Source organism: Protomyctophum parallelum (assembly GCF_964188405.1).
Source record: "Protomyctophum parallelum genome assembly, chromosome: 17".
Classification (NCBI taxonomy): Eukaryota; Metazoa; Chordata; class Actinopteri; order Myctophiformes; family Myctophidae; genus Protomyctophum; species Protomyctophum parallelum.
In genome coordinates, this window is record NC_139719.1 from 33,817,729 (window position 1) to 33,834,327 (window position 16,599).

Genomic DNA, 16,599 nt, shown 5'->3' on the forward strand with positions numbered 1-16,599 from the left:
GTAGGACAGTCTAATGTCAGTTTTACAGTACACATTTCAAAATGAATGTAATGAATATTACATGCATTCATTCCAATACAGGGCAGCGGTGGCTCAGGGGTAGGTAGAGTGGCTGGATGGCAACCACAAGGTTGCCAGTTCGAACCCGGGCTCCCCCAGAGTTAGTGTCGAAGTAATCTGAGTTCCCAGAAGTTTTATTTTTCGTCACTAGGCGGGCGAGAAAGACTTCTGGGGAAAAAGGACCGTATCCCTGTGAGGGAAGTACGTTGCGCTCAGAATCTGAGCGGACACTCCCCTTTCCGGTCTGAAGCACTGTGCATACCATGAAAATAGTCCGAAGGGAATCCAATTCCAAATTGAATTGTAGTAGGCCACCACCGCTCAAGGAGCAATTGTTTCCCTTCCGTCTTATTTAGATGTAGCGCCCACTCCATGTGGAACCCGCCCCTGTCTTTTGATTTGCATTTCATTTGAAACGCAACGCACTGGGCCACGCCCCTGCTGCACAGGATCTGAGGCCAATTTTCCTAGACTAATGTCGAAGTGTCTTTGAGCAAGACACTGAACCCCTAATTCTTCCTGTCAGGAAGAATTAGGGGTTCAGTGTCTTGCTCAAAGACACAGGAAGGTCCTGATGTGCTGGTTTGTGCCTTGCATGGTTTCCGCCGCCATCGGTGTGCCTGAATGTAATGTACAATCTATGTAAAGCGCCTTGGATAAAGGCGCTATATAAATACACCATTTACCAATATTATTACTTTCACAATTAAATAAGTAGGTAGGACTGAATTACAAGCAATTTTCAAGTTTAGTTTGTGAATTAAAGTCAAATACTGAGACCTTGACTCTAACGCAGTAAAATCGTCAATGTTAATTTAACGGAGAGTGTAAAAAATAAATGAACACTGAGGATTTTACGGTGTACTGTTTAACTTTAACACACCACTTCAATCGAGCCACATGCACACAGTTTTCCATTTTCACAAGCCTGTCTGGAGAGCCTGGTAATCATTGACTGTGTGTGTGGGTGTGGGTGTGTGTGTGTGTGTGTGTGTGTGTATGTGTGTGTACATGTGAGCGTACCCGTGTATGTATGTGTCTTTGCACTTACAGTTCATACGGTATATGGGTGTTTGTGTGTGTGTGTGTGTGTGTGTGTGTGTGTGTGTGTGTGCGTGCGTGCGTGCGTGCTTGCGTTCGCGTGTGCATCCCAATCTGCAAATGTGCTGCTGTCTCAGTTGCAGACCCCACTGCCGTCCTTCTCTGTTTAATGTCTGACCGACCGGGTGAGAGGTTGAGAGAGGATGCGAGGAGGATGCGAGGCCAAGAGAGGAGTGAGAGAGAGAGAGAGAGAGAGAGAGAGAGAGAGAGAGCGCGTGAGAAGCTCCGCTCACCCAGGGGGATTCACTCAGAGGAACACACCTTTCTTTGTCCATCAGACATTTAGGGGAATTGGTTAATTTGTGCGCACGGTCTGAGTGGGGGGGACGGGACGGCTGTGCTCATTCTGTGAGGAAATGAGATTAATTAAGCCTCAATGAGAAGAGCTGTGGAAGGAGGAGGCAACTGCTCAAGTCGAGGGCGAGCGCAGCTTCAAACATAAACAATGATGGGAAAACTCTGAAAACCAATACCATCGCCCCGGCAGTATCCTGTCAAGAGTTATTAATCTCTACTGTCTTCTTCTATTCCTTCGCCTTTCCTTTTTTAAATTTCAATTTACGCAATTTCCTTAACCTTATTTTGCCGTATTTTCCTAAACAGTGTCTCTGTTTATTTTCTCGGCTAACCAGTTCATCGGTCTTACTCATGATGATCATCCCTATTTGATTTGATTTCCGCTAAGGTGAGACGTAATTGTTTACACGTCTTCATCTCACAGACTGACCTTTTAGTCATTGCGTTGTGTTTAATAACCCTACTTTTATCACACAGCTTTTATGTTTTACAAGTTACACAGTATCAATTATGAGAAAATCGACTGGACTGAACTGACATCTCCATCTGTTAAGTCCACACTGAAGAGTCTCATGGATCATGCTATATAGCAGACCACACCATGGAACACTTCCAACCATAAAGTCTGCTTCCAGCAGCACTGATTTCCTCTCTCTGTGCTTAAGACACTGTTAACAATGAGCTAAAAAACCGCAAGGAGTGGCTGACGGTAACCGGCTCAGGAAGTGGGTTTTCATGATAGGACAGTATCGAGTGTTGTCATTGGTCGAGACTTGGGGCGTTGCCAGACGAGAAGAGCTTCCAGGTCCATGTTGAGACGATTACAGTGTTTTTCTGAGGTGTGTGTGCGTGTGTGCGTGTTTCGCACACATGTACACGCATCTTAGAGTGCGTTATTTAGAAAAGATGCTTAATTACTGGAAATGTGGGTGTTTTCTTTTCCCGTCTCTGCGATGAGGCTAAACGATACAGTATGGTATGTCTTGGGTTTGATCTTTAACTGGACTGAAGGCAAAAATGGATAACTGCACATCAGAGGAAAGAAAAACAGCTCTTTACAGTATAAAGTTCACCCCCCCCCCCCGCCCCCCGCCCTTCCTCCAAAAAAAGGAAATAGAACACCTTGTCAAAAGCACAACTTGTAAAATATTAATCTGAAACAGCATAATGCATGAAACAACCCATTTTGTGAGGCCTTTACCGCTTGAGATTAATTAGAACTGGGCCGAATATCAAGTGACCGGCTGGCTAACTTACACTCCTGAACACCCCCCCCCCCCCCCCAGCCCCGAACGACCTCATTAGCTATGAGGAAGTTATGACATCACTGGGGTCAGGCTGAGGCAGAAGGAAGTGACCCCCCTCCCCCCCATGCAATCTGTCCATCTCGCCACAACAACTATCTGCCCATCCTGTAGTCAGGAGATGGGATGATGGCAGGGTGTGGGCTAAGGACCCCATGGTCACCCACAGATAAATCTACAAGTAGCTCCACTGTGGTTCCGGCAGGAACTCAGAGTGAGATTTTCCCATTTGATAAGGCGATGAGGATAATTAGCATGAGCACGCATGCGCATATGTGCTGTAACTTTATGCACATACTCTCACTCTGTCTCTCTCTCTCTCTCTCATACACACCCACATGCATATGTACATATCTCTGTCAAATAACAGCAACACCCACGTGTGCACATGCATACAGTATGTACACCTTGCTCTGGGTCTGAAGTTCCATAAGATGAATAGAGTTGGACCATATTATTGTCTGTACTTCCTCCCTTCATTCACCAGTCTTTTTGCTTCAGCTGGAATGGCTTTAGACAATCTCGAAATAAATGATGCTCACATACACACACATGTAGGCTACATACACGTACACACACATATACCCACGCACGCACGCACGCGTCACACACACACACACACACACACACACACACACACACACACACACACACACACACACACACACACACACACACACACACACACACACACACACACACACACACTCGCTCGGGTGTGGATCTCCCTCTGCCATTAGGTGGTTCCTGGTTTGTCAGAGGAAACTTTGACCACTTCTCACTCACTCAGACCTTCACTCAGTCACTCTGATAGGTCCTCTGATGTCTCCATTAACTGCCCTGGGTCTAATTTTCCCTCTGCTAGACACATTCTTCAGCCCTTTCCTACCGACCTACCCCAGTGATGTAAACCTTCTCCATGAAAATACCTCTCACCACTCTGGTGTGTGGGAGCCACACAGTAACCTTCAGGCCAAGCACATTGTATGCGCCACACACACACACACACACACACACACACACACACACACACACACACACACACACACACGCACGCACTCACACGCACACACACGCACACACACACACACACACACACACACACACACACACACACACACACACAGTTGCACAAAGCGTGTGAGAAAGCGTGTGTGCACAGAGAGCATGCGTGCATGAACATAATAGTCACACAGCATTTACACATACTAGTACATAACGCATACGTTTGCAGAGATGCCTAGATGCCTACTGCACTGCTTCCGTCTTATTGAGCTGCTTGTAGTGTTCGCTGTCTTCTAATCACTCCCTGGAAGCGCTTCAGGCCTCTATTTACTGTCAGTAATGACAAGCCTCTCTCTCAACGCAGTACTGTCTTCACAAGTTAGTTAGGATCTTACTGGGATGAGACAGAAACAGCTAAACGTCCAGCAGATCTTCAGATGTATGTTACTAGTGGTCAAGTGTAGTGTTTGGTAGGTTTGATGGCTCAACTACTCTAGTATGCATACAGTAGAGTACATCATATATGCATTGACCTAATCGCAATGCTGTATTTGTATTTGTACTGTATATTTACAGTATTGTTGTTCCAATGAATCCAGTGTAGGAACGATTTAGTAACAGGCTCTTGTTAATACTTTTCATTGGTTAAATATTTATAAAACCCACACACAGACTTCATCACTTTCAACCTGGCATCCCTATTTTGGGCATTGTGTGTATATCATCGCATTTTGAAAATAGTGGAATTAGCAGATCTACAAGCTTGTGATAGATATTTTAATATGATGAAGAAAATATAGGGCATTACTTTATAAATGAAAATAAAACATCGAGTTAAGGTTTCTGCCCAACAGCAACAATGCTGTCTTTTGATATTGTACTAGCTATGCCAATACAAATGGTCTATATAACTTTATTATGAAATAGAATGAAAGCAGGGATGAAGAGCGTAATGAAAAGGAAAAACATCTGATATTGGAAGAAAAAGTAAGAGAGAACAGAAAACATATGTATATTTTGGTTTGTTTTGCAACACAAAATAACGTATAAAAATAACGTAACGCCAGTAAAGCACAGAGAAGTTTAAAAATGTAAATTTAAAACTGAGAGATATACCGTATCCACAGAATATGACTTTACGTGACCCCCCTCCCGCTTCCAGTGATCTCTGGTGGTCTCACCCTGTGAGTCTAACCATCTGCTCTGACCTTCAGGGTGGAAAGGACCATATCCTCCTTGCAGGGGGGTTGGGTTGGGTTGGGTCGGTGTGTGTGTGTGTGTGTGTGTGTGGGGGGGGGGGGGGTGGTTTGTCCTGGGGCACAGAATAATGTTACATATATGGATCACGGCACTGAGACCTGGGGGACACTTCCTTCCTAACCTAGAAACACTTCTCTCATCTTCTCCATAGCTCATATTTTGTGCGCACACACAGGCGTGCACATGCTCAAACATGAATGGATACACCCACACATACACGCACACACTGAGACCTTCATTGCTCCCAGATGTGCGTCCAGCCTGTGCCGTCAGTAGCCATGTGATGTTTTTTGCATAATATTTGTGTGTGTGTGTGTGTGTGTGTGTGTGTGTGTGTGTGTGTGTGTGTGTGTGTGTGTGTGTGTGTGTGTGTGTGTGAGAGAGAGAGAGAGAGACACACAGACAGACAGACAGACAGACAGACAGACACAGAGTGAGGGAGATGGTCATATAAACAGAGCTGAAAGCTGCAGTTTGCAGTGTGTGTGATCTAGTCCTCTACTCAGCGGACCAGCGATAATTGCCACTGTGTTTACACTACCTGCAGGTGCCCTTTTTGTACTGAAACACACACACACACACACACACACACACACACATGGTATTTTTATGGGCGAGCCCCCTCATTTACAACAGAGATGGAAAATGCTGTGTAAATATTTTTTACTTGTCTACTAATTCCACAGCTAAGTGCCGTTGTGATGTGCTGTTGTGATTCCAACATAAGTCGGTATATATACCGTAGGTGACTCATACATCCACAGAGTTGAGTCATAAACAGTAGCCTATTAGCCTCTTATTGTTTTACCAAGACCTAATAAACCTTAGGCCACCCATACCGCCATGTACGTGTGCACGTTATGTGCGTCCGCCGTCCGTATCTGAGAATGGCTTCATGGGTTTTCGGTGTGCGGCTGATAAACGCACATCTGTGCAATTTCAAGTCCTCAACATTCCTGTGCCAGCTGCTAACGCTAAAGGTGTGATGAAAACAAACACGGGGTCGCTAAGTTTTTGCCAGCCTTTCTTCTGGAGGCTTTGCAGGGGCCAGTGTTGTTGGCCTCACAGCCGCATGCACGCCCGCCCGCCCGCCCGCCCGCCCGCCCACACACACACACACACACACACACACACACACCCCATCAGATAAGAAGAACCACCCCATCAGATAAGAAGAACAAACAGTTGGGTTTAACAGTGTCTTTCATCTTATGAGATAGATTTCCATCAGGTTCTGATTCCTATGTTCAGGTTAGCAGGGGTGTGTGGGGGGGCTCCTGCCTTGTTCTCTTTCTGACTCTTAGTGCTAGCGTTGTCCCCTGTTTTTTCCTCTTTCTCCAAGCCTGCTCCCTCGTTTCTCCATCACATCATCCCATTTCTTTTCTCCACACCTCTATACCTGCATGTCTCTCCCTCTCTTTTTCTTCCATTCCCTCTGTCTTGGCCCCACCCTCCACTCTACCTCATCTCTCTCTCTCTCTCTCTCTCTCTCTGTCTCTCTCTAGCAGTGTGTGGCCTGCTCCTGGGCCCTGTGTTAGCCAGGCAGTTCTGTGATTACAGGCCAGCATTCCAGAATGTAAACACAATGTCAATGGAAGGCCGAACGGCCCAGCATGGCTTCCATTAGACTGATTGGGCTAAATTAAACATCCACAGTGTCTCTCTCTCGCTCTCTCTCTCTCTCTCTCACACGCACACGCACACGCACACGCACACGCACACACACACACACACACACACACACACACACACACACACACACACACACACACACACACACACACACACACACACACACACACACACACACACACACACACGCCCCATGGTGCAATTACTAGAAAGCATAAAACATTGTTCAGTGAGTGCAAGAAAAGACAAGACGATGTTGTGTCCCAATATAAAGCCAGCCAGTAAGCTGGGAATGAAGTACAATATCAGGCACATGAGAAAGACAATGTCTCTCTCTAAGTAGAAGTGAACTAATACACGATTATAGTGTTATTAATGAATACAAGTAAATTGACCATGTATGTTAATAATACAATATACTTAACACAACTGAAGTGGTTATTGTTGCTCTCCCTACTCTTCTAAGACATTTAAACCCTGTGATCAGGGAGGAACACTATTGATTCACAAGAGGTATTGCCTGAAGCTCAAAGAGTAATATGTCTTAGTTCATCACCAGTAGAAATTGCAGCTTCATGCAGGAGATCTGGGTTTGAATCCGGGAATCAATCTCATGGATTGCAGATTTAAATACAGGGGTCTTAAACTCAGGAGGGGCCCAAATAAGAAACATACCCTCTTGGATCCTAGGATTCAGATATATCGTACCGTATATTGCTACTCATGTCTTGAGGGTGACCCACCAGAAAAAGTTGTTTTAACCCATTGACCTGAGATCAGATTCATGCGAGGTTTCCACTGGACACACACTGGTCTGATAAACTAGATTCTAGAAATGTCAGTCGCTCTTCGATTTTTCAAAAATAGCAGACCTACAAGCTCGTATCGCGCCACTCGGTGGCGCGATATGAGCTTGTAGATCTGCTATTTTTCAATAGCTAAAGCATAACATGATGCTGACACCAAAATGGGTGCCCGTTCAGAATGGGTTAAAACATTGATGGGTTGTAGTTACTTACTCTCTTCGGCCTGTGACACTCATTGTAAAACATCAAATAAATTACATCATCCTGTTGAGACTATGGCCATAGAAACAATACAGTTTTCATACAACTCCTCTCCCTATGATATTTTGTCTCATTTTCCCCCAAATTGTGTTTTGTTCCCCAGCCCTGTAATGGAAGTCAGAGGTCTTTTATGAACACCATAAGTTATGTTTCTGGTGTCACCCTCTTAGCTTCATGCCAGGAGACACACCAGACTTGAAGCCGAGTGTGGTTGCGGTCGTGTATATATCTACGTGTGTATATGTGCTCGTGGTTGTGTGCGTGCGTGCGTGCGTGTGTGCGTGCGTGCGTGCGTGCGTGCGTGTTGCTGCTGAGGAGTGGTAGAGTCCTTTCCATGCCTCTGCTACAGAGCTAAGAGCCTCATAAGCCCTGAAGTTAACCCATTCTGAACTGAGATCAGATTCATACGAGGTTTCCGCCGGACACACGCTGGTCTGACGAACCCATTCTGACCTGAGATCAGATTCTAAAAATCAGTCGTTCTTCGATTTTTTTCAAAAATAGCAGACCTACAAGCTCGTATCGCGCCACTCGGTGGCGCGATATGAGCTTGTAGATCTGCTATTTTTCAATAGCTAAAGCATAACATGATGCTGACACCAAAATGGGTGCCCGTTCAGAATGGGTTAAAGACCAACCACGACGACTTAGGCCCAACCATTGCCACATGGCTACCGAGGGGAGGGGGGGGGATGCACGGGGGGAGCTATGGAAATTACATGAGGGAACTTTTTTGAAGAGTTGGAACATTCCACTGTGCTTAGATTTCGAAAACACGAAGCCAGCGTGAGATTTGAATCTCCTCTTTGTAAATTAAATGAAGAGGGGGGGGGGCATATTTTGCGTGTGTAGGCTATGTGTGTTTTTAGGCAAAAGGAAAGTTGGAGGGATACATTTCACCACGTTGTATTCCATGATGGAAGTTATTAGATTCCGTTTTGGAACTACAGTAGCTGCAATGGAATGAAATAAATGATACGAGACAAATGGCTTTTCGTTTCCTTCCCCAGATTTAATATAAAATGTATTCTGGCATGCTATCAGCCTTTTCTATTAGGGCTGTGGAATTTATCAATAGACAAATCAAAAACATAATATTGACAAATTGAACTGTATATTCCAAATTGTACGAGGCTTTTTTTAATCAGATGAAAAAGTGCACAAATCAGCTTCCCAAATAATTGACTTTATTCACATGGTGACCATTTTGCTCTGATTTCTAAATCGGGGGATGGGAAACCCCCAATGATGAAAGTGGGTATGGGAAACTCCAAATTATGAATCAGGGGGTTGGAAACCCACACGTATGAAATAAAGCATGTGTGAATATATCGTCAATCTGCTGAATCTCTATATATACTGTAAATCAAGTTACATCAAATATTTCAATGTGTCCAGTCAAGCTCACCGAAGTTAATGACAAAGGACCGGTTCCTGACAAGATATTGATAATAAACGTTTCAATGTTTCACACAAAGAAATGTTGACCCCTGTGTTGATAATCTTTCTGTTGAGTGTCATCCCGTTTCTCTTTAATGAACGTTTGTTCACGTTTGCCTACAATTAAATGTAAGTTTATGTGAACATTGAACAGCCTTGAATCACGTGCAGACGCTGTAAATGCGTAAACTGTGTGAGTGAAGTGGAAGGCCTGGTCCAGGCTGTGATGAGCCAGTTTGGGAGTAGGCGGATGAAGGGAAATTAATTCTCTCTGTGGTTAATACAGCCTTGTGGGTTCTCCTAGTAGACCTAGACGGTCCTAGATTCCCTCCCAGTCTGGTCGGGCAACGACTGCTTGACCATCGCCAGCACCCAAAGTCATGTTTAAGTTCCCCTTACACAGAGATTGACGCCACTAATTACAGAGCAAAAGTCAAAAGGCCTTAATGGCATCATCAAAGGGTATAATCCTCGATAACTGGAATATCGGGGGGGGAATATTGCCGTCTTTATAGTATATAAATGTATTTTCTTTTATGGTATACATGTGGAGGCAGATGCCAAAATATTCGTCTATATGTAATGTCGAGTGTTGAGTTGTGAGTTTTAAAAACAGAAATCCTCTCTCATTCCCTCCCTCCAGGAACCTGATGCCTCGTACATTAGACGGCCAGATCACCATGGAGAAGACCCCGAGCTACTTCATCACCAAGGAGGCCCCCCGCCGCGTCTTCTCCATGAGCCGCGACACAAAGCTCATCGTGGTGGTCCGTGACCCCGTGACGCGGGCCGTGTCTGACTACACCCAGACACTGTCCAAGTCCCCGGGGCTGCCGTCCTTCCAGAGCCTGACTTTCCGCAACTCCTCCGCGGGCCTCATCGACACGTCGTGGAGCGCCGTTCGCATCGGCATCTACGCCAAGCACTTGGAGAATTGGCTGCGCTACTTCCCTCTGTCGCGCTTCCTCTTCGTCAGCGGCGAGCGGCTGGTCACGGACCCAGCAGGGGAGATGGGCCGCGTGCAGGACTTCCTGGGGCTGAAGCGCGTGGTGACGGACAAGCACTTCTACTTCAATCAGACCAAAGGCTTCCCCTGCTTGAAGAAGCCCGAAGGGAGCAGCAGGCCCCGATGCCTGGGGAAGTCTAAGGGCAGACCCCACCCTCACATCCCCACCAACGTCCTGCTCAGGCTCAGAGACTTCTACAGGCCCTTTAATCTTAAGTTCTACCAGATGACTGGTCATGACTTTGGCTGGGACTGAAGTGAAAACGCTTAATCACCTAAGCTCTTAAAGGCTGCTGGAACCACAGTTGTCCATATATCCATCTGTTCTTTTTGGAGGCCTCTGTGGAGTCCTTGTTCTACCCCAATGACGACGGAATGGAACATATACGGTGTTACCAAAGCTTTCGCTGTACAGAATATGCCTTCTTTCATGTCCATCATTTCTGAAACTAGTAGAGAGCTGTTTTGCCAAAGCTTTCCCTGCCAGATCTTTCATAAAAAGAACAATTCTACCAAACAACAATCTCTAGTCTCTAGTCTCCATGAGGGAACTGCGAGACAGTGGCTAGCTTATAGACTCAGAGCTTTATGGTAAACCAGTCTTCTTACCTCATGTTAAAACCAAATACCAAGCCTTGAGACAAGTACTCCTTGAAAAAAGGTGAAGCTTTGGTAAACCAAATGACACATTGGACCTGTGAAGTAAGAGACAGTGGCTCTGCTACAGGGAAGGAGCTAACGTCCAGATGTTGCTGAATTATGCACAATAACACAATCAGAATCCAGGAAATTAACATGTAATGTCCATTGTTGAGATGAAATGATTTCAATATGATACAAGGAGTAGCTCATGTCAACCTTGTTCAGTCATTAATCAGCGGACAATTGTAATCACCACTTGAATACATTTCTGGATCATTCTTGTACCTTTTATGAATGATGTTTTTTCTACTTGCATAAATTGTAGTTTCTACTTATACAAAAAGGCTGGATCATGCGCTGTACATTTGCCATAATTTATACGTTGCCACTTGCCAGTGCAATGATTTCATGAAATTTGCTATATCTGTATCTGTGATTGTTTTCTACTCCATTTGATTGATACTGAAACTCCATAAGCTGTACATCCATTCAACTGTATATTTCTGAAATCCTAATTTATGAGATGGCAAAATATTGTTGAAATGTTTTTCTCTGACACTTTGTATTTGAATATACTGATATCCTGACTAAAGCTTTTATTCTGGAAAATGTTTTTTTATGACATATTTCATTTTATGAAATCAAGCCATCAGTTACACACACACACACACACACACACACACACACACACACACACACACACACACACACACACACACACACACACACACTTACTTACTTTAAATCCTCCAAACCAAAATGGAGTAGAAATGCTCTTCATATTCTTTCATATACTTTCAGTCAGTATAAATTAACCAGGAAAGCATCTGTGTCATTTTAGATTTTAACCACCTTAACCATTATTTTATACTTTGGCTATTCAATAATAGCAGATCTACAAGTTCATAGCGCATCACATCGTGCCAAGCTATGAGCTTGTATATCTGCTTCTGGGGGTCCCTGGAACAACATATTTTGAGATGGGGGTCGGCGGCCAAATACACTTGAATAATTTTGGTGGTCCTTCACATGAAAAAGTTTGAGTACCACTGGATATGGAAACTTATTTTCAGAAAAATGTTAGGGCATTGTAGAATCAGCCAGACTCAGGTCTTATGGGTTAACGGTGAATCAAGCAGTGGGTCCATAGTGGAGTTATGGAGGGAAGGAAGTACTGGAGAATGATGTTGGAGGGGGGGGGGGGGGGGGGGGGACTCAGGGAGCAGAGGGGCATGTGACCCCCAGGCCCTCCAGGGCTATATTTGAAGTTAACGCAGGGAGGACGCTTTCCTGATGTGTAAGCAATCAATTCACTGTGGTGATTGGAGACCTTTTGGGGGATGGCAATCTTTGACCTCTTCACTCCCAGCCCTCGACCTGTGAGCCGGCTGGTCATAAACTGCTGACCGCTACCGCCATATTGGTTAATGGAGCCACCCTGTGAGGGCTACGCATGCAGAAGTATATGGTCATGCGCGCACACGCACACACACACACACACACACACACACACACACACACACACACACACACCCAAAGTCGATCCATTAATATTAGATTCTCAACCTTAGGGACCCACACTGAGGGAACATGGGCTGAATCAATAACTGCCTGTTTAGTTTATAGGCGGTGGGGATATGTGCTTCTACGTACCATGTCACCCTGTCACTGTGATTTAGCCCAGGGGTCGAACTCGGGTCGCTATCACACATTTGTAAAATATTATTTAACGTGTGATTTATCTTCCGTATATATCGAATCGATGGCGGCCCCGGGTAGGAATGCACGAGGGCATATTCATGTATATTGGATCGGGATATGGTTTCACAATTTCCATGGTGATGATCGTGTCTGTGACGCCTGTTGGTGGATTAGATATTCAATTTAACTACTGCCTTATTTATGTTTGTCGTCAAAGTTCTTATTCCATTTCATTAGAAAATCACTGATCGTATCAATTTGATTAGATTCCCTTATTGTTATTCCCCACCAGGTCTATCAGTGTAAAGGTCATATAGTAGCCAGACAATCACTTCCAGAGGTGCAGGAAACAGCAAATCTATGCATATAGATGGGTTACACCCGGGGACAGCGATCATAAACGTTCTACCCTATTGCAACAGCCGCAGCAAATGTTGTAGGTGGAATTGTATGAGGCGTGAATTTGTAACACAAATATATGTTTTGAAAATAAATCCACCAACCACTCTGCGACAGCTGAAAAGAATTGTGCAAAAAAATCCTCACCATACAGGTGGAACAACACCGCAGCGAGCATGCAGGGCCACAGAAGCTACATCTGTGGTAGAACAATCGCCTGTAGAGAAGTGGAAAATAGCAGGATTCTATCCACATACTGTAGATGGAGCAGGAAGGAGCCGAAATGGCTCACATCCTATTGCCCGGCACACAGATGCGTGTACAATAATCATAACAGAGTAGCCTAATTATAGATGAAGGAAAATTAAACCAGCAACAGACCAACAACATACTGTAGAGAGTAAACTAATTCTACTCAACTGCCACAGTTGTTGGTGCATCCCAAAACACTAAATGACCATCCAACTTCATTGTAAAAATAGACTAGTGCTCTCAGAGAACAGTGCATTTGCACTGATGACCAGTGTTCATTTCCCACCCGGCATACTTCTTCTCAGTCATAGAATTTCTTAAAGGCACACAACCCCATTCATGGATGAAGGCTGAGTGAAGGGAGCCAGCCAGCTATGTCGCCGATTTTCAAACTCGCTGAAAAGTTCCCTTTATGCCTCGCTCTGCACCAGAGAGCCCTGAGACCTGAGATGGCAGCACATCTTTCATTCCCCAGCTGACTGCAGTCATTCAGGCCTGAAGGTATTGATATGCAAACAAGCCGCCGAGGCCAGCCAGCCAACAGGTCTGTGGAACAGGCCTTTATCCGCGAGGACCTGGCTGGCTCCATTCCTAATACATTTTCTGAGCTGCTCACACATAATGACCACCCCTCTCCATCAATGGTCCGTAGGAGAGCGTGGCTCCATAGAGGGTGAATGAGACCTGAACAGACGCAGATTAAAACAAACCAGGATATGAGGGTGAATGGGTCGGATGCCGCTCACTTTGGGATCCTCACGCCCCTAACGAAAGTGATTGGTGACCCTTGCTGGGAAGGTCAAGTGTCCTTATTCTGGGAGACAGGGGAATGGCTACTTCAGGGCTGCCTGCTGCTCTTCCAGCATGCCTGTGATGACACTGCTTGTGTTAAATGAACAGCTGTTATAGGGATAGAGGAGTAATAAGCAGCAAGAACGTTTTCCTTCCAGACAGGAGGCGACACTGTGACAGAAACGGCACTAATGAAAATTAACCTACTATTAAATTAACAAAAGTCTGTCTTCATCAATTTCTCTCCACAGTAGGTTGACCAATCAATTTGAATTTGCACATGGATTTTGACCACTGGCATATATGCAGGGAGAGAGGAAGCAAATGCATCACTTTCCCCAAAAGTAATCTTAGCATTCTTGTCACCAGCTAAGGGATCTGTACTCGGCTATGGGGTCTGTAGTCACATCGCCGTCCTATGGCCTGAAATCTGGACGTGTGGTTTCATTGGTTGTTGGTTGGTAGTCTTACGACCAGTTGTGACCTGGCATCATTGGGTATGCACTAAGTGCATAGTAATGAGTAGACACTAAGGTAACGAACACAATCTGGTATTTATTCCCATCCCATGAGAATACACAGAATATATTGATTCTTGATTCTTCTCCTTCTTGAATCTATGTAGAAGCATCTACTACACCTACTACACTGAGTCAAGTCATATGTAATTGTATCACTGTTAATCACTGTTACAGGCTCAAAGGGCTTAACGTAGATTACCTTTATTGGCAGGGGTTAATTAACTACACGGCCACATTTAACAAAGAAAACAAAATGACATCCCATCATTAGACCCTTAGTGGGACATGGACAAACTCGAAAGGAAACAAAAGGAAGAAACCTCGGGAAGGATCACAAAAGAGGGGACCCCCTTCCAGGTGCCGAGGCCAGTGGGCAAAATCCAAATGCAAAACCAACAAAAAAGCTAAACTATTATCTGTCGACAATTACAATGATGGTACTTATATACACAATCGTATATGCAAGTACTAATAGTATATTAATAATAAGTCTGTCAGCCTACTAGTCTGTCCCTCCATAAAAATAAAATAATAAAAAACACAATGAGGAATGTGAAACAAGTAGATGCATGTTCAACATACAGTAGGTGGCACAGGCAGGAATAAAACCGCTATGCTGGATTTCTGATCTACCCATTGAGTTGTACTGGACCACAGCAGCACTTGGCCAGCGCTAGGGTATGTAGACAGTCACACCCACTGACCAAGGGAAAGGAACAAAATGTCACACTTTCACTGTAGACAAGTCTATATTCACATCCAATGATCTGCCTGCCACCCACAGCCTCCATCTCTCGTCCACAGTCTCAATCACTGACTTGAAGGACATTCCCTGTCCCTTCTGAACAGAGTTGAACAACTGTCCCTGCTCTCCATGGGGGTCAGGATTGGCCGTGGCCACCCAAGGGGTCAGAGTTCACAGTGCATTCCAACACCAGGGTCATCTTTGGCCATCTGACCCTCACACACAAGAAGGCTATTCTCAGACTAATGAGGGGAAACAGAGGAATAATCTGTTATGGGTGTCCTATAATGGACGCATGTACTGTGAATGATGGAACTAAATTACTCATTATTGGGCAAATGGTCGAAGGTGAAACCCATTTTTCTGTGACATGAGTATATATCATATGCAATCATGCCCTGCTGAGCATGAACATATGACGTGTTCTTATTATTAGTATTGTTTCCATCAGTCAAAATAATACAACATCGATATAATGTAGATACGGCATATCGCACAAATATTGAATTTCAAATTAGGTATATATTTAAAATAAAACTGACTGGATAAAACATCCGATCATATTATGGTTATGGGAAGCGCTTAGCCTGGTGCTCCTGTGACAGAGGGGTCATCTAAAGTACAAGTGTCCTGTCAGCCAGACATACCCGAGGATGACACTTTATCACTCTCTCTCCGAGCATCACTTTATAAACATGTCAGGCATTCTGTCTATATGTTTATTTCCCTGTCTATCTCTATCCGTATTGGTCAAACCGATCTCAGTTACAACTGCAACACACAAGTGTGTGCATAATTTATACTGAGGCACTACATTGGGGAAGAAAACAAGCACAATATGAACCCATGGGCCATGGCACAGTGCTGAGTGAGACACGTCTGGGCAATCTTGATGTCACTATGCAAACAGAAACTTCCAAAGTAAAATGAAGTCAAAGACGAGAACATAAAAAAAGTCCAAACTAACTAAGCTCTCTCTCCATCGCGCTGTTCTCTATTCATTATAACCAAAGCTTGTTTGAATGCATGCCAAATCATAGAGCCTCAGTTTAATATGAGGCCTCTCTCCAGTGACAAGCCACTCTCTAATTATGAGAGAGTACTTGGCGCTAGCTGCAACAGACGCATTCCTCCACTGAGCCGAAGAGGATTTGCACCCGCGTTTCCTTTCTAATTAGCTGATCAAAAGAGGAAAGTAAACATGTGCCGTACAGTAATTACAAATCACTGGGAATAAAACCAAATTCCTGTGTTACGTGCCGGTGTCTTGCACTCCATTTGAAAGGCCTCCTGATGACAGCTTTTGTAATGAATTTTGCCTCTCATTGATTCCACCATATGTTCAGCACGGGGCTAGTTAAGTGGGGTTTTGTCG

At 44.6% G+C, this 16,599-nt stretch overlaps 1 protein-coding gene across 1 annotated transcript in view; it reads left to right on the plus strand.

Annotated features, from left to right (window-relative positions):
- The window catches only part of LOC310874536 (heparan sulfate glucosamine 3-O-sulfotransferase 6-like), an 18,433-nt gene extending 7,280 nt beyond the window's left edge, over positions 1-11,153 (plus strand). Inside the window, exon 2 of the mRNA XM_083787392.1 lies at positions 9,810-11,153. Within this exon, the coding sequence (XP_083643518.1) occupies positions 9,810-10,428 (619 nt within the window). The 3' untranslated portion in view covers positions 10,429-11,153. The remainder of the gene's footprint in view (positions 1-9,809) is intronic.
- Positions 11,154-16,599: the final 5,446 nt, after the last annotated feature.